The 18,942-nt window shown below is 35.0% G+C and overlaps 1 protein-coding gene across 8 annotated transcripts in view; it reads right to left on the minus strand.

Moving 5' to 3' along the window:
* The window catches only part of LOC113120567 (gephyrin-like), a 73,198-nt gene that overhangs the window by 34,941 nt on the left and 19,315 nt on the right, over positions 1–18,942 (minus strand). For all 8 annotated transcript variants that reach the window (XM_026290454.1, XM_026290451.1, XM_026290452.1 and 5 more), the window contains exons 2-7: positions 15,979–16,057; positions 8,713–8,770; positions 8,330–8,422; positions 6,270–6,364; positions 6,014–6,080; positions 4,251–4,523 (exon numbers count right to left, since the gene is read on the minus strand). In XM_026290454.1, the coding sequence (XP_026146239.1) occupies positions 4,251–4,523; positions 6,014–6,080; positions 6,270–6,364; positions 8,330–8,422; positions 8,713–8,770; positions 15,979–16,057 (665 nt within the window). The remainder of the gene's footprint in view (positions 1–4,250; positions 4,524–6,013; positions 6,081–6,269; positions 6,365–8,329; positions 8,423–8,712; positions 8,771–15,978; positions 16,058–18,942) is intronic.

An 18,942-nucleotide genomic window follows, 5' to 3' on the forward strand; every position in this document is an offset into this window, starting at 1 on the left:
TATTCAATTTGGGATGTAATATGCAAAATGACAATGCAATATGTAAAATGGCAATGCATTTCTGTATTTACATTTACATTTTCCAATACATCTGTGCAACGTTTGGTGCAAAATGAAAATGAAAATTAAATTACATAATTTTCATTTGCCATTTACTACACCAGTTTTAAAATGTAAAATTAATATTAATTTTAACGCTTTATAAGTTGCAAAATTAAAATGAAAATGTATTACAGAAATGATTAGATATGTCTAACATGTTAAAGCAAAAACTGTGGCAAAATGATCATTTTAATGCTATTTTTCTTAATTGCATTAACACTCACAGTCAAGACACTTAGTATTGTATGAATATTGTCCCACTGATAAAAACAGTGCAAATAGTTCTGTCCCTTTGGATAACAGTAAAGTGGAAATAAATATAGTTAAATTTATGAAATAAAATTAAATAGGATTTTTTGGGAAGGTAAGTCTGGCCAGTTATACAAGCAACACGAGTCGGACGAATCTAAAGATATGAGCTGAATTGGGTGAAACATTAAAGTTCTAGTCTGTGTCAATTACTCTCATAATAAATAATAATAATAATGTTAACTGTATTTTTCGGTATAAGTTGCATCAGTCCAAAAATACGTCATGACGAGGAAAAAAACATATATAAGTCGCACTGGACTATATGTCACATTTATTCAAGACAAAGAGAAAACATTACCGTCTACAGCCGCGAGAGGGCGCTCTGGGGTAGGCTACAGGAGCACTGAGCAGCATAGAGCTAATTTTACTATTTTTATTTAGAAATGTAACTATATTCATTTTTACAATTATTTATTAATGTCACACACACACATACCTAGTGCCTTATGACTTAAAAGATGAGAGTGGTAAATGTTACAGACATGGAACTGTTCAGTCTATTATTGATTTTAATTTCCACTTCACTGTTATCCAAAGGGACAGAACTATTTGCACTGTATTTATCAGTGGGACAATATTCATACAATACTACAAACTAGAAATAATTTGCAGGTCTCAGCAGCACGAATTTGCCCAGCTACATCTGATTCAAATATTATGCTAATTAACAGTGAGCGTAGTTTCAGACATTTCAGTGCTTCACTCGCACTGACTCTTATTTTGCCTGAAAGAATGACAAGACCGAGCTGAAGGCTGTCAGATGAAAACCGATCCGATTCGACCAATCAGATGAAAGCAGCGTTTCAGCTCCGCCCACAAGTGCGAATGAAATATTGAAGCCATAAACCGAAATGATCAAAACATACACGGACCAACTGTCTTGTCCATGTTGTCTCACTTGATTGAATCCTCTTCTTGAGACTTGAGTCTCTGACCTTCTGTAAGCCCCGCCTTGTTCACACAATGATTGACGTGGCGCGCGGGCTGGGACACGTGATCGGCTCGGAATGCATTTTCAATGTGCACATTGAGTTTTGCTACATTCATTGCGGGACACCGAATGAAAATGCAATCGTAAGTGTCTTGACTGTGAGTGTTAATGCAATTAAGAAAAATAGCATTTAAATGATCATTTTGCCACAGTTTTTTGCTTTAACATGTTAGACATATCTAATCATTTCTGTAATACATTTTCATTTTAATTTTGCAACTTATAAAGCGTTAAAATTAATATTCATTTTACATTTTAAAACTGGTGTAGTAAATGGCAAATGAAAATTATGTAATTTAATTTTCATTTTCATTTTGCACCAAACGTTGCACATATGTATTGGAAAATGTAAATGTAAATACAGAAATGCATTGCCATTTTACATATTGCATTGTCATTTTGCATATTACATCCCAAATTGAATAATGCTACCCATATGCTTCCATAATTAAAGGTTATGGCCAATTTTATCATCTTTAGTGTTTCGTGATCCCGCTCCGAACTCCCGAACTGATTCAAATGATTTGCGATCCCCAAAAACTGACTCAAATGATTCGCGAACCCGCTCCAAACTCCCGAACTGATTCAAATGATTCGCGATCCCCAAACGGACTTGATTCGCGAACCCGCTCCGAACTCTGACATATATTCAGATATTAATGTAATTTAAAAAATAAATTAATCATTTTCGATTTTCAAATATTGCACCTGTCAAACATAGTCTATTTTGCCGTCATTGACGGTGTCCTTTATCAGTAGGCTTTATATTTATGCTCAACATGAAGTATAGATATTGTTGTCGTGAAGACAAGAGCCTGGTCTGTCGGCGGTCTCCCTCTATGTCACCTACAGCAGCAGCAGCGCGCCAGCGCCGCGTCAGGCACGATTCTGGTGTGTAAAGACCATAGACTGTATAAAAACACAGAAAACGCGAAGCAGCCGCCACGCAGCAGAACCGCCACGCTCACGACACGCAGCCAATGTGTCACCGGACTGAGACTCAGGAGGAAAAGTTGGGTAAAAAAAATGATTATCTATATATCAATAAATGAAGCTTTAATGAAAGCACAGACTTTGAGATGACAAATAAATAACGTTACAGTGGTGTAGTCTACTGCGCGATAGTTACCCACTTTTAAAAAGCGTGAGGATATGCAACAACTTCGTTTTGTGTCAGAACTTTCACACTTTCATTCATAAATTCACCCCGTTTGTGTTTGAACAGCGACAGGGATTGAATCGCGGAAATGGAACTTGCTGTATATTGGCGGGAGACGTACACGGTGCGAATTCGGATGGTCGGAAGATCGTATGTTAACGCACACGGCACGAGTGACTTTATCTGAAAATCGTACGGACGACATGATATACGACACGATTTTACAACCTGTGAATTCCAGAAGCAATCGCACGAAGTTGATAGACGCGCTCGACTTGAAGCAGCGCTGCACGCACAGAAGGATCACTGTATGACATTACCGCGAGAGCGATATGAGAGCACACATATCCAATGCATTCGAATCGCTCTCGCGGTACTTTGATGTCATACAGGTGATCATTCCGTGCGTGCAGCGGTGCCTAAAGGGGAACGCGCCTAATATAACTGCTCTCCCTCTCTCATAACTGCAAATAAAATATTGATACGAGCCGTGACTGTTTCCTACACGTACAGGTTATTTTTCAGCAATAGGAAACCGGGACGTTTGGTTACCCTGTGTGTGTGTTCTTGTAGGCCTATATGGTTTATAAATATCTTAAATGGGTATTAAAATGTAAACATGGTTTATGAGGACAATTACTGTGCTCTCGTAAACCAAATGGCTTTAAAAAATACTATACGGTGTTTAATAGAAATTTTAAACATGCATTTTTCGTGATGGATAGAAGTAGTGTATGGGGATATATAGTATAGAATACCGTTACGTCTATGGAGAGTCCCTGTAAACTACATATGCGTGTGTGAGCGAGAGAGGGAGAGAGAGAGAGAACTAAAAAGGCATTGGAATACGTTGCTAGAAACATCATACAGCGCTCGCTGTTCCTGACAGACTTCAGCTGCCGTCTTCGTCTTTCTTCTTCTGTGGTTTTCCTAGTTCGTGATTGGTCAACTTCAGATAAATCAACAAATCGGATGGCCATTTTTGAATGAATAAATCAAAAGTAGAGCATTTAGTCAAATCTCGATATGGACTAGTGAATGCAGTCTTCGTAGGGCACCAACTCCCAGAGGGGGGCACCATCCCAGTTGCTCAAAAAAAAAAGAAAAAAAGAACTTCCCCCATTCTCCATCCGCGCTTGTGGTGGTGCTTATGGGGTATGGTCAATTATTCCTTAAATGAACTGTTTCAAATGTAAGACATTGATTGCATGAGATTAAGTTTGTAAATGGCAACCTGTGTCCTTTTGTAGTATGCACATATATTTATCATCAAACTGTGATAACTGTGATTAAATTCAATATATATACGTCTGCCATATGTTGCCACCCCTCAAAAATTCCTGCCCCCTTCCCGCTACAATGTATCAAAAGATTTGCAAACCTGGCCTAAAATTCCAATCTATAGTCAAACCAAAAATTAATCAGACACCAGATATAATTTTTTATGCTTTTTTACTAGTGGGTGCAGAACACTAAAGTTAATTTATGTAAGTGAGAATAGACAAATTAAGTGAACTGATGTACTATACCCAAAAATTTTCATACAGTGAAACACCAGTAAAACTGATAAAACTTTAGGACCAAAAATGATTTAGACACTTTGATCAGATCGTGTTTTGCTCACTTGTTTTTCTTTGTTTGCTAATGCCACCTTTTTACACCACAGACTGATAGCTTCAGGTTTACCTTTGCAGCGATGGAGGCGGCGGTGATGTGCGAGGAGGAGCTGTCCTCTGTGGAGGCCACACCGCTGTCCTTCTTCTCCTCCTCCTCTTCCTCACACTGCACACCCTTGTCCTCGGTCTGCCGGTGTGGGCTGCCGGTGGGCAGCGGGGACGGAGGAGGTGGAGGCGAGGGCAGGTCCTCCAGCTCGTTTGGCACCTCCTTCACTTTGACCACAGCTTCTCGAAGCAGGTCAATGGCGTGTGGGAGAGCGGGCAGGATGAACTGGAAGCATTCCTACATGCAACAAAGAATACATACATACAAAAGCTTGAGACAAAAAATTACAACTCAATCCTTAATGTTGCTTTTTGTTTAAGTAAAGTTATTAAATGCCATCCTTCTGCTAGGAAAAATAGTCCCTGTGCAGTAACAGTTACAGTCAACAACAGCAATGTTCAGTGGAGCTCAACTACAAAAATAGCCTCAGAACTGTTCTCATCTGCTTATTATTTTCAACAACGCACACACGTACATTTGTTAATCTCCCAGCATGAGAAAACATTCATTTTCTTTGACAGTGGGAAGGGTGGGCTCTTCAAAACAAAGGTGAATGATGCAACATACCGCCAGCAAGGGTCACTAATACTTCATAAGTATCATGAAGTTTATGGTTTCGGGAAAAGCACTCCTGGCCAGTAAGAAAACAGATTCTGGCCAATCAAGTTCCAGAACTATCCGTTTTACAACAGGGTAACTGCATTATTTTTAAAAGACTTGCATAAATAATATGAATACCATACGAACAGGGCAATGTCTAAGTTAACACATTAAACCATAAAACTACTGTAAAAAGCATGATTTGTAATTCAGGTTTAGGTTTTCAAAAAAACAAAAACTTTTATAAAATGATAAAATGCACATTTCAGCCTTTAAAATATTTTTAAGAAAGTCAAAACATTACATTAATTTAAACAAAATCATGTACAATAAAAAAATAAACAATAAAAAGGCATCTTCACAATTTTTTTTATTCAAATGTTGCTCTAGATACAATCCTACTGAAAACAAAATTAGTACTGTTTTTGAACAGTAAATAACTAAAAAAAATTAAAATAAGAAATACAAATACAAAAAATTATCTGAATTCAGCTAGTCAGCTAATTTCTCATTTTCATTTAGTTTAACTTGATGTACTAAATAACTAAAACAAAAATAAACAAAATGGATTAAACTATATTAATGTATTTAAAAAAAAAATGTCAAAAACACAACAAAATTGCTAAAACTTCAAATAAATGAAAACGTATAAAAATAAAATATAATTCAAAATATGAATAAAAACTATCATAGTATCTCATTAATATTAAAATAACACTGGGATAAACTACTATTATAGGTGATTTACTGAAATTGATGGTAAAGTGCAAATTTGATTGAAAAGCTATATCATGTGCATGATCTTTCTCATAAATTGACCAAGCAATGAAATAATTATGACCCTTAAGTAAACTATTCTGGACTAATCCAAAAAGAGCTCTTTAAATATTCAAGGTTATCTCTATTTCCAGCACACATTAATGTATATTTCACGGAGACCAAAAGCAAGTTCATAAATAATTAAACTTGCACATTATGTGTAAAACACTCCCTTTTATCTTTTATTATATATGAATTGGATTATTAGCAGGACTACATTAAAGGTTTTGGCTAATGGAGGACATACATGCAGACATACGACTAACCACACACTTAATAAAAGAAGAAAAGAAAAAAAAAATCCTTACCTGTGAACCTTTTTTACTGCCAGGTAAATTTATGATGAGAGTTTTCCCTCGGATACCACACACGGGTCTGTACACACACAAATCAAGACAATTCAAAAGAGACCAATGAAAGCTACTTCAATGAAGTCAGTGTCTTTGATTGAGAGGCTGATCTGGGATCAGTTTTCTCTGAATATACTAGTGAGTATAATTATGAATGAAAGTCAAAGATCTTCTACGATGAGATGAGCATGTTGAGGACGTATTGAAGTTAGACCTGGACAGCATTCCCAGAGGAGTGACATCCAGAGATCCCACCAGCATGGCCAGAGACATCCCTGGAGCTTCCCGCTCGATCACCTCTTTAGTGGCCTGGACAGACAGACAGAATTAGAGAGAGAGAGAGAAAGAAAAGTAGTCTCAGATTTGTCAGATTTTCATGAATGATCCGGGCTGCTATCCACTTTCATTTTAGAGCACTATACACTTATTGTAAGTCAACAGCTGTCTTATTTGTGTCTTATTTATATATTTAATTGTGTCTTCTGAGCTATTGAAGAGCAACCTCTTAGCGATACCATGCTCCTCTGGGAGAAAAGCTTGACAGGAATGTCAGGATCAACAGAGGCGGGTCACATTAAAACCTACTTTCATCCCTCACTGCACAAAATAATCATCTGTGTGTGTTCTTTGTCCTTGAGTGACACTTCAAACATCATTAGAGAAGAACGAGGGAAAACATCAAAAGAGGAGCATTGATGAGACTCATGGGATGAGCCAGAGAGTACCAGAGTCTCCTTTTGCAGAGAGATATAGTGGAGTCCAAAATCTGAGACCACTAGAGCTTCTATTTTGCATGATTCTGATTTTATAAATGATGGCAGCACTGGAGAAGGAAATAACTAATAATTTAAGATGTTTCAAAGCACATCTTGAACTAAATTTGAACTGAATTGGCCACAACACACGTGAAGTTCCATCCATTCATCTTCTCATCCATCCGTCCATACATCCAGCCATCTATCTATTTCTATATATCTATCAGTCTCTCCATCCATCTATTTCTATCTATCAGTCCATCCATCCATCCATCCATCCATCCATCCATCTGTCCATTTCTATCTATCAGTAAATCCATCCATTCATCCTTCCATCCATCTATCAATCCATCCATCCATCCATCCATCCATCCATCCAATCTATTTCTATCTGTCAGTCTGTCCATCCATTTCTATCTATCAGTCTATCCATTCATCTATCCATCCATTTCTTCTATCAGTTATTCCATCCATCTATCCATCCATCCATCCATCCATTTCTATCTATCAGTCTGTCCATTCATCCCTCCATCCATCCATTTATAAGTCCATCCATTTCTATCTATCAGTCTTTCCATCCATCCATCCCTCCATCGATCCATTTCTTCTATCAGTCTTTCCATCCATCCATCCATCCCTCCATCCATCCATTTCTATTTATCAGTCTGTCCATCCATCCATCCATCCATCCATTTCTATCTATCAGTCTGTCCATTCATCCATCCATCCATCCATGAGTCCATCCATCCATTTCTTCTATCAGTCTTTCCATCCATCCATCCATCCATCCATTTCTATCCATCAGTCTGTCCATCCATCCATCCATCCATTTCTATCTATCAGTCTGTCCATTCATCCATCCATCCATCCATAAGTCCATCCATCCATTTCTTCTATCAGTCTTTCTATCCATCCATCCATCCATCCATCCATCCATCTATTTCTTCCATCAGTCTTTCCATCCATCCCTCCATCAAACCATTTCTATCTATCTATCTATCTATCTATCTATCTATCTATCAGTCTGTCCATTCATCCATCCATCCATCCTTCCATAAGTCCACCCATCCATCCATGTGCCCATCTGTCTGTGTATCTAACAGTTCATCCATCCATTCATCTGTCCATCAGTTCATCCGTCCTTCCATCTGTCAAACAATCCATCCATCCATCCATCCATCCATCCATCCATCCATCTATCTATCTATCCATTCGTCTGTCAAACCATCCACCCATCCCTGGTGTGAGACCAGAGCTCATCTCAGGACGTCTGGATGAGTATGGCACATCAGTAAAGCTGAGATGAGGTGAGATCAGAGATCTGAGAGCTGTTGAAGGCTGAGATCTGATCTGGATCTGTGTGAGCGCTGGAAGTGCTCTAGTGATGGCATTGATTCAGGTGATTCAGTTTGACTTCTGGTCAGAGTTTAGCAGTGTGTTATTGAGGTTTTTAAGAGAATATTTTAGGCAGGAACACACATCTCACTTTCCACACACACATATGTGGTGCAGGACCGACCTCAGGAGTTACATCCCGAGGAGCGAAGCCGGTGCCACCGGTGGTCAAAATCAGGTTCAACTCTTTCTCATCACACCAGTCGATCAGAGTCTCCTGAACCAGACAAAAAGAAATAAATCTCATCAAGCACTCAATTGTCTCTTATTCTCATCACAGGTTTATTTAATCAAAAACACAGTAAAAACTGAAAAATTTTTACATTATAAACAAATGTCTTTACTGTCACTTTTGATCAATTTAGTGCATCCTCACTGAAAAAAAGTATCGATTTATTTGTAAAAATTCTTACTGACGCTAATTTTTTAAAACTGGTGTGTTTTTTTAGGTGGCTATATATCATTATCAATTGTTGATAAAACCATTACATTTTCCTGTTACCTTACCTTGATCTCATCAATTTCATCAGGGACAATTTTATAAGCGGAGATGGTTCCTCCAAGCCTGAAAAAGAAGATCATGTCAGTATTATAAGAAAATCTTTAGGACCATAAAGATAATGTGTTTGTAGAAGTCAAGCTTTTATTTCTAATGCATGGTGCCATCCTGTGGCCAAATCAAGAATTAGGACAAGCACAGAGAGATTGTGTGTGTGTGTGTGTGTGTGAGAGAGAGAGAGAGAGGGAGCGAAAGAGAGGAGGAGAAAAGCACTTGAGGCAGGAGGTGTAGATCAGCAGACAGGTCTTATGTAAGGTCTCTTTTTCCTTCTCGCTCTTTTTTCCCCTTTTTGCGTGCATGTTATTTTTAGGAAACTATAACATCATGCTTCCTTGTGACAGCAGACTCTCTCTCTCTCTCTCTCTCTCTCTCACACACACACACACACACACACACACAAGACTCCTGTAAAATTACCTACACACACTTTCATCACAGAAACCGTATTGAAGTTTGTATATGAAAAGGATGAAATAAATGTACTTTTTCTAGCTTTGCAAAGGAAAATATACTAATATATTTGATTCTGGAAAATCTAAATGAATTTAATGATAAATAATAATAATAATAAAAAGACTCCATATTGGTAAATTAAAAACCATAATTAAATGTAAATTATAATTTGAAAAATACCTAATAAGTAATTGTAATTCTATACTGGTTTTGCTTTTTTCCTCAGACGCCCCATTACATGAAAATTAATATAAAATAATTGTATACAACTTTATATATGTATATATACTTTGATGTTCTTTGTTCTACTTATATAATAAGCATGAATTAATATTTGAATATAGAGAAAACACACACACACACACACACACACACACACACACACACACGCACACACCTTATATAGACGGATCTATATTATACATTGAGACTGCTGTAGTTTTTATTTCCAGTTAAACACATGGTTTATTCTATTGGAGATACTCTTCAATAACAGAGCAACAGTAACACCTGTCAATTGTCAGCCAAATCAGACTACAGCTTCTGGTGGCAGCAACTCTCTCTCTCTCTCTCTCTCTCTCAGAGCATTCGTGATGCTATACGGTTCACTCTTTGACTCTGACACAGGTAGACACATGGCTTGGGCCCAGAGTGAGTGTCTCTGTCTAAACTCAGAGTTTAGTTAACAACAGAACATGCTTGAGGATAATTCTGCTTAATGTGTTGAACAGGAGCCAGTGCTGTGAAATTCCTGTGCTTTCATTCCAGCTTCTCTCTCTTTAAATGTACAGTACAATTTAACCTAAAATAATATTTAGTCACCATCTGTTCGCTCACTTATTTTTGATTTTCAAGCTCCAAAAAGAACAAAAACACATCTTGACATGCCATAAGTAAAGTTTTTTTGAAGTAAATCCAACCCAGTGAGTGATTTAGGATTGTGAACTCATAACAATTGCACAAAAGAATCCAAGGTCTAGATGCAATTCAAATATTATATTTTAGCCCCTAGGAAAAAATGCTTATGAGCTAAATGGCTTTGTGAGACTCCAACTGGAGATTATTAAGCATCTGAGTGAGAAAATCATTTGTCCTGGGGTGTGCTGGTCTAAAAAGGAAATATTATGGGAGTAAAATAATTTCCAGAGGTTCTAGACACTATAGAGACGAGCATACAGGAAGTGAGATGGAAACTAAACTACAGAGAAAGTGAAAGAGCACGACTACTGGACACTAGACACAGAAAACTATCAAGTTTTATTACAAAAATAGTGTGTAAAACTGTATATAAAAAATATAAAGTGTGCTACACTCTTAACAATAAAAGTTATTTTATTGGCATCAATGGTACCACAAAAAAACCTTTACCATCCATGGAAACCTTTCATTCCACAAAAGGTTCTTTACAGTGGGAAACGGTTCTTTAGATTAATAAAAAGTTCTTCACACAATGACATTTTCTTTTTCAAACGGGTTCTTTGAAAGTGTTGGAGTGTATATTTTCTCAAATGTTGTTTTGTATCTATAGTCCAAAGTAACGAACTTTTGGTAGTATCAACAAAAGGAGTCAAAATAGAGATCCCAAAAATTTAAATTGATTACTATTATATACTATTCATGCAATATACACACTACCGTCCAAATGTTTGGGCTCAGTAAGATGATTTTGAAAGAAATCAATACTTTAATTCAGCAAAGATGTATTAAATTGATTAAAAGTGACAGTAAAGACATTTATAACTACAAAAGATTTATATTTTAAATAAATCAGTTCTTCTGAACTATCTATTCATCAAAGATTCCTGAAAAATAAAATATATCATGGTTTCTACAAAGATATGAAGCAGCAGAACTGCTTTCAACATTTATAATAAGCAGAAATGTCTTGAGCAGCAAATCATGGTTTCTGAAGATCATGTGACACTGAAGACTGGAGGAATGATGCTGAAAATTTAGCATTTTATCACTGGAATAAATTATGCTTTAAAAAATATTAAAATATAAGAAAGTTCTTTTAAATCACAATAATATTTCATAATATTACTGTTTTTACTGGACCTTTAAATCAAGCAAATGCAGCTTTAGTGAGCAGAAGAGACTTTTTTATGGCAAATCTTTGTTGCATACTGTATTTGGCAAATGTAGGTCATCTACATACTAAATAGCACTTAGAAATTTTATTACGACTGTTACATAATGTTTTTTTTTTTCCAATACAGAATTTTTACAGAATACGGCTTTATTCTCCAATATACTTACATAATGACTAAACCTTGATTGTAAAATAAAATAAAACAAAATTAAATTAAATTAAATATTTTCCATAATTCTTGATAATTTTCAGATTGGAAATAATAATAATAATTTTAAATAATTAAATTAAATATATTTTTTTAATTATCTGGGAATCCTGATATTGTGAAAAAGGCATGCTTTCCAGCAGCATTTATATATTAATAAGTCCATTTATAGAAATGTCTAGAAAACAGAGCAGCCTATAATGAAAAAACATGAATAACACAAAAACTTTAAAACATTCAGGACTGATATCCTCCCTTGGATTCCAGTGATATTTCTGGCGTGGTTTAAGAGTTGCATGTTTCTCTTTGCGGTGCCAGAGTCTTTCTCTGTCTAATGGAAGAGTTATGTGTGTTTAATTGAATCCTGCTGTCATATGGACCTTGCCACACTTAAAAGCATCATTCCTGGCCTTGCTGCGTTCCTCGGGGTATGAATAAAGAAAGACAGAGAGCGAGCGCATCCCGGCTGCACACATCTGTGACCCAGCTTTACGGGCCTACTTCAATTCTGGATGGGCTACAAAACCAAGGACATCTGCTGCTGTAATTTAATTAATAATAGAGTGCCTTTGTGCTGAATGACAACTTCTGGTGCATTTTAAAACACTGCTGGAGGACGCAGAGACCCTCGCTGGGACGCTGCCTGAAAACACTCACAAAACATCTGAAGTATGGATGAGCCGTTAAATATTAGTGCAAACCATATTTGAGCAATTCAACTTTTCATTATTAAGCTAAAATATTACTAGTTATTTAAAGAAATGTAAATTAAATGCCTAATTACACAATAAGTGCAAACCATGTTTGAGCAAAAATTTTGCAACATTTCATTAATAAACGAAATATTTCTAAGCTTGAGAGCCTAATAAAAATCTGCTTAATTATAAGTGCAAACTATATCTATGCCATTTAGCATTTCATTAATATCACTTATTTGAAAATTTAATAAAATGCTTAATTATACAATAAATATAAATCATGTTTGAGCAATTTAACATTTAATTAAAAAACTAATAAAAAAATCAGCTTTTTGAGAATTGAATAAATAAAAAATTGCTAAAAGTGCAAACCAATTTGAAAAAATTACTTTATTATTAAAACAAAAGGATTTCTATGTTGAGAATTTCATAAAAAAAACTTAATTATATAAGTGCTAACCATATTTGATTTATTGTATGTTTTATTACAAATATATATATATGTAATATATATATGTAATTTAATACAAAATGCTTAATGCTTTTTATTTTATTAATAAACAAACATATTCCCATGTGGAGAATAGAATTTTAATAATTCTTATTATATAAGTGCAAACTATTCTTGAGAAATTTCACTCTTCAATAATGAACAATAGCAATTTTAATTAAAAAAGTTCTTAATTTTACAATAAGTGCAAATTATGTTTGAGCAATTTAACACATGATTAGTAAACAATATATATATATATATATATATATTGAGAATTTACTTGAAAAATGTGCTGAAGTGCAAACCATTTTAACAATTCAACATTTCTTTTAAAACAAAAATATAAAAAAAATTGTTTAAGTTAATAAAAATAAATTACTTCATTGTTATAAACCTAAAATACTATAATGTTCTAAAATATTTTCAGTATACAAAAGAAATGTTTTCTTCCCTTCAGACTTCAGGGTAAAAAATTAGATTCAGCCAAACAGAATGGAATTTAATTCTCCCAGCATGCCCAAGGTCAGCTGAACTCTCTGTCTGGCTTTCTAACAAAGGGTCAGCGCAAGACGAGCCGCGTGCCACCGATCTGATTTATTCACTGCCTATTTTTAGCGGCACCAATTAGCACCACTGACAGAGGATGTTACAACTGCAGTCGCGTGAGGACAACAAGCTGTCTGGCCCGCAGCGTTCACACTTAACACGCATCTCCTTCATCTGTGTCTGTCATCTCGCCGTCCCCAAAACCACCTGACAGCTCGTCCAAAAACTTCCTCCTGGATTCATTACAGGGCTTTCAGCAGGCCGGTGGTCTTAAAGGGACACTTCACCCCAAAAATGTACTTCCTGTCATCACTTTCCTTCAATCATATCATTCCAAATCAAAATTACTTTTCTTTTATACAGTCAGAATGAAGTTTTAAGGTAGCTACAAAAATAGCTATTAAAATTAGCAAAAGGCACCATATGAACCTTATGAAGGTTATGTACCTAAACCTCATTTCCTGATGGAGGTGTTATGTAGTGACTCGACATTATGGGGTCTTACTTGGGAGCCCGAATCCTCTTTGAATAAGAGAAAACGGCAATACAATTTTGATAGTGGATATTGCATGCTGAGCCACTCCACATGTATAAATAGGCAACAGGTGCATCCACTCATCAGGTTTTATGCTGAAGAGCCGAACACTTGTCCCTGGCAACCAGCGATGGTTCGTGATCATGGCATGGGGACATAACATCTCTGTTCCCTCAAACAGTAAATGAGGGTTACTTACTAATGCTCTACAAAGGTCGTGACCTTCCCACCACCCCAGCACCCCAGCACAAATTTGCTGACGCAGGGATAGCCAAGACGCTGTTCCTTTCACCACAGAAATTTCTTAACAGAAGGGATTTCAACCTTCAGTGAAAGATTGCTTCAGATCTTTCCTATTTGTTGTTACAGCTTGGCAGTAATGATGGGGAAGCGAGCCTTCCAGAGAAAGATGGGTTACACATATGGGTTATGGTGTTTTGGCGCAGTTTTATTTAACCAGTGGTTGGAGCAAAAGATCTAACATTACCTCGTAGGATACAGTAAATTTTAATAAATGTTGCTGGTCCTGATGAGTTCGATCAGCATAGATTACGCTAAAGAAAAAAGGTGCATTATCTTTTCCAAAAAAATAAAAGTGTTTTCTGCTAATGCAACCAGGGATAATGCTTGTCATTCTTTCTATCTTGCAAAATAGTTGAGATCTTTAAAGACTCCATGAGCAGAGATTTGTTATTTAGTGCATCTCTTATAGCTTTGAGGCCGTTTGGACTCCCAATCACAATGACACAATGGTTTAAAACTAAAACTGTTATAACCTAGCCTTTAAATAGAATGCATTCTAAAATATTTTAATGCATATTGCTTTGTAATGCACATTGAAATGCATTCTATGATCTCATGAATAATTGTGAATACCATTATAAAACATTATAATATTAATTTATTGATTTAAAAATAAAATCTTTAAAAATTATAATGCATTAAAACATGACAAAATATTTTAGATATATCAGAGAATTAACATAATTGTAACCAAAGTTAAAATGCATTATTTATGAAAAGACATTATGAGTACATTATGAATACCTTTATAATGCATTGTACATAGAGGCTTAATGTTTTGCACAGGACCACAGGCCCAACAATACTGTATGCAAAATAATATTAAATATTTATATAATATTAGCAGGAATTATTTCAATGCAACAAGTAAAACCGGTTTGCAAGGCATCTAGAAATATATTGCAGTCTGTTCATGTATGCTAATGAAACGCAAAAACATGTCAATTCTGTCCAGGAAACCTAAAACTTCACCTTACTTCAAACAGGGCTGACAACTTTTGAGTTCAGACTGGAGAATTATTCAGAAATAACTGACAAGCTTGCAACTAATTATGTTATTTTTTCTATTTTTCTAAACTATACAGTGAACCCTATTGTTGAGGTTAAATGTAACAGCTGAAAAATGACAGGGTCAACAGGGTGAAAAACGACCCAAATACATACAATTCAAAGAGCTTTTATAACGGCAAGGTTGGGATTTTTTTTCTTCCCCATACAACAAACAATAAGAATCCTTATATTTGTATAAAATATCCTGTAATAAATGTTGCTGTTCAATGTTGAGTATGATCAGCATATTACGCTAAAGAAAAAAAAGTGCACTATCTTTTCCAAAAAAAAAAAAAAAAAAAAGTGTTTTCTGCTAATGCAACCAGGAATAAAAAAATGTTAATATGACAAATAATATCATAGACTGTTTTTGTTAATGTTAATAGAGATTAATGCTGTACACTGAAAAAAAAGGAATTATTTTAAAACAAATTTTCACTATTGTGATTTTCTGTACCCTATACATTAGTGTGGTTAAACTGTTTGATATGCTTCACACACATTTCATTCACGTACAACGACATGAGCAATGACACTTCATTACAGCGCAGTGTGACCGTGACAATGAGTCCTTCTGACATTAATATCCATCAAGGGTTCGTTGCGACCACATGTTTTGCATGTAAAACTGCAGGCCGCTGTTAAACATCCTGAACTCCAGACAAGCGTTCAGTGATTAGCATGACGTGAAGATCTCATTACATGAGCGCTGAAGCTAACAGTCCACTGAAGTCATGCAGCATGATACAGTGCAACACATCATTAAATAACTCGAAAAGCATCAGGGGACATCTATTAAGTGTAAAGTGTGTGTGCGTTTTGTGACGGTCACTCACAAGGAAGGGTCGTGCACCAGATCTTTGAGGTTGATCCCGCTACGGTCCTCAGTGTGATTGTGAAAGCAGCTGTCGCTTACTGCAACACAAACAGAAAGAGAGCAGACACATGCTTTAAACAGACACCAGAGGATTAGAAATGAGGTAGAATTACAGATAAACATTCAGTATTCAGATTGCTTAAAAGTGACATGAAATAATACTATAGTAATTCATAGTAAATACTACAGTGTATTATTCTGTATATATTATAGCATTTACAACCCTTTGTTACTAAATGCTGTAGTGTACTGGAGTATTTACTAGTGAACTGATAAACAATAATAAATTCTGAAGTATACTTTAGTTTTTACTACAGTAAACTAGTGTATTGTAGTATAATATACCTTATAGTTGTAGGAAACTTTGTTTATATTATTATAGTTGTTATATTACCACAGCAACTATAGATTTACCATGACAAATTAATTCAAGTACTTAACTGTAGTATAGTTCAAAAACACTATTTACTGTAAATTACTATAGTATTTTTTTAATGTGGGACATTAAATACATTTATAATGTTACAAAAGAATTCTGATTCAAATAAACACTGTGATCTTTCGATTCATCAAAGAATCCAGAAGAAACAAATGTATCACGGTTTCCACAAAAATAAGAAGCACAATTGTTTTCAAAATTGATAATAATAAAGTTTCTTGAGCAGCAAACCAGTATATTATAATGATTTCTGAAGATCATGTGACACTGAAGACTGGAGGAATGATGCTGAAAATACAGCTGTGCATCACAGAAATAAATTATATTTTAATATATATTCACACAGAAAACTAGCATTTTAAATTGTAATAATATTTCACAATGCTTTAATGTATTTTTATTAAACAAATGCAGCCTTTTTGAGCAGAAAGAGACATCTTTCAACACAACCTACCTTATTTCAGTGAAAGGACACCACACTGTATTTTAGAGACTAAAATGAAAGAAATTTTTTTTTTTGATTAGAATAACTTTTCAAATTTAAAAGCTTTTGTTACATCAGAAATTAATTTACATTTGTCTTTAATTCTAAAAGTTACTCTATAGATAAATCACAGTCAGAACCAAAAGTTTCAACCCAACAAAACCGGCAACAAGCTAAACACAATTAAAAATAACGCAAATTAACAAACTGCCTTTAGTCAACTATTTTAGGAAACAAATAAAATCATGTGAAAAACTTTTTATAAATTAAACAAAAGCAGGTGAATTGTGAATATGGGTTAATTTCGTAAGTTAAGAACATACGAACTAAATAACTGAAGAAAGAGAAATAAAAGAATATTATTTATAAAATAATTTTGTTATTAAAAAGAATAAAAATGACAAAACACACATACATGCACTCACACACACAACATCCAATGAGAGTTTAGTAATGGTCCGTGAGTCATCATTGTGACACAAGCAAAAGGAAAAGAGTGAGAGAGTCAAAGAGCTCTTCAAACCAGGCCGGTCCCCAGAGATGTAATGCACCAACACATGATGAAAGAAAAGATCAAGAAAGAAAAAAAAAACACACATAAAGGGAAGAAAGAGGGGAAAGCTGGCTTTTGTGTACAGCTCAAACACACATGATCTGTGCTGAGGTCAGTTTCATGCTGTTAACCCACTTCAGGAAACATACGGGCAACATTATGTTTATTTTTGGCATAATATGCACTGAATCCCTCACAGTAAGAAGAGAAATATACATTTCATTTCAATGCAGATTTTGGTTTCATGTTGGGTTTAAAGAAAGCATTGGATTACACAGGCAGCCTTCATTAGGACTCTGAGCTAAAGAGAGAGTTCAAACAGCAGATCAGGAGAGACAGATAAAGATGCTGAGGAAGATCTGCTCTGGAATCAGGCTTCAAAGGAATGTTAATGGAGCCAGTGCAAGACAGAGAAAGACGAGGGAAACGAGGGAACATGTTTCCTGTTTTATCGGCCATCCCAGCGTATGGAGCTCAATATGATTCATGATATCTGATTTACTCTTTCCTTCGGTTCAGGACATGCTTGTCATTCTTTTATCTTGAACCATAGTTGAGATATTTAAAGTTATTTAGTGCATCTCTTATAGCTTTGAGGCCATTTGGACTCCCAATCACAATGACACAATGGTTTAAAACTAACAAAGCCGTTATAACCTAGCCTTTAAATAGAATGCATTCTAAAAATTTTAATGCATTATTTTGCTTCGTAATGCACATTGTAATGCATTGTATGATCTCATGAATAATTGTGAATACCGTAATAATAAATTATAATATTAATTTATTGATTTAAAAAGAAAATATTTAAAGAATATAATGCAATAAAACATGACAAAATATTTTAGATATATCAGGGAATTAACATATAATGCATTTTAACTTTGGTTACAATTATTTATGAAAAGACATTATGAGTACATTATGAATACCTTTATAATGCATTATACATAGAGACTTAGGCACAGGCCCAACAATACTGTATGCAAAATAATAAATATATAAATATGATTTAACAGGAAATATTTCAATGCAAGAAATAAAACTGGTTTGCAAGGCATCCAGAAATATGTTGCAGTCTGTTCATGTTTGCTAATGAAACAAAAGTCTTTACTTTTATTCAGCAAAGATACAATCATTTATGTAACTGTGATTATAATATATTCACTTAGAAAATTGTTATTTAAAATTATAATAATATTTAAAAAAAATACTTTATTTTAAACTTTTTAATCTCAGTGTAGAAAACACTCCAAACCAGATGTGAGCATCTCGAACCACAATACAGCTTTTCTTTTTCAGTGTGAACAGACAAATCATGCCTGTATTTGTTGGAACAGGGTGTAAGTCTGTCTGGATAAAAAGCATCAGCTAAATGTCAAATTATTAATCAGAGAAAGCTGTTTTGGGCTTCTGTTAAGGCCGTGCGGTATGGGTCCAGGACAGG

Source organism: Carassius auratus, chromosome 20 (genome assembly GCF_003368295.1).
Source record: "Carassius auratus strain Wakin chromosome 20, ASM336829v1, whole genome shotgun sequence".
Lineage (NCBI taxonomy): Eukaryota > Metazoa > Chordata > Actinopteri > Cypriniformes > Cyprinidae > Carassius > Carassius auratus.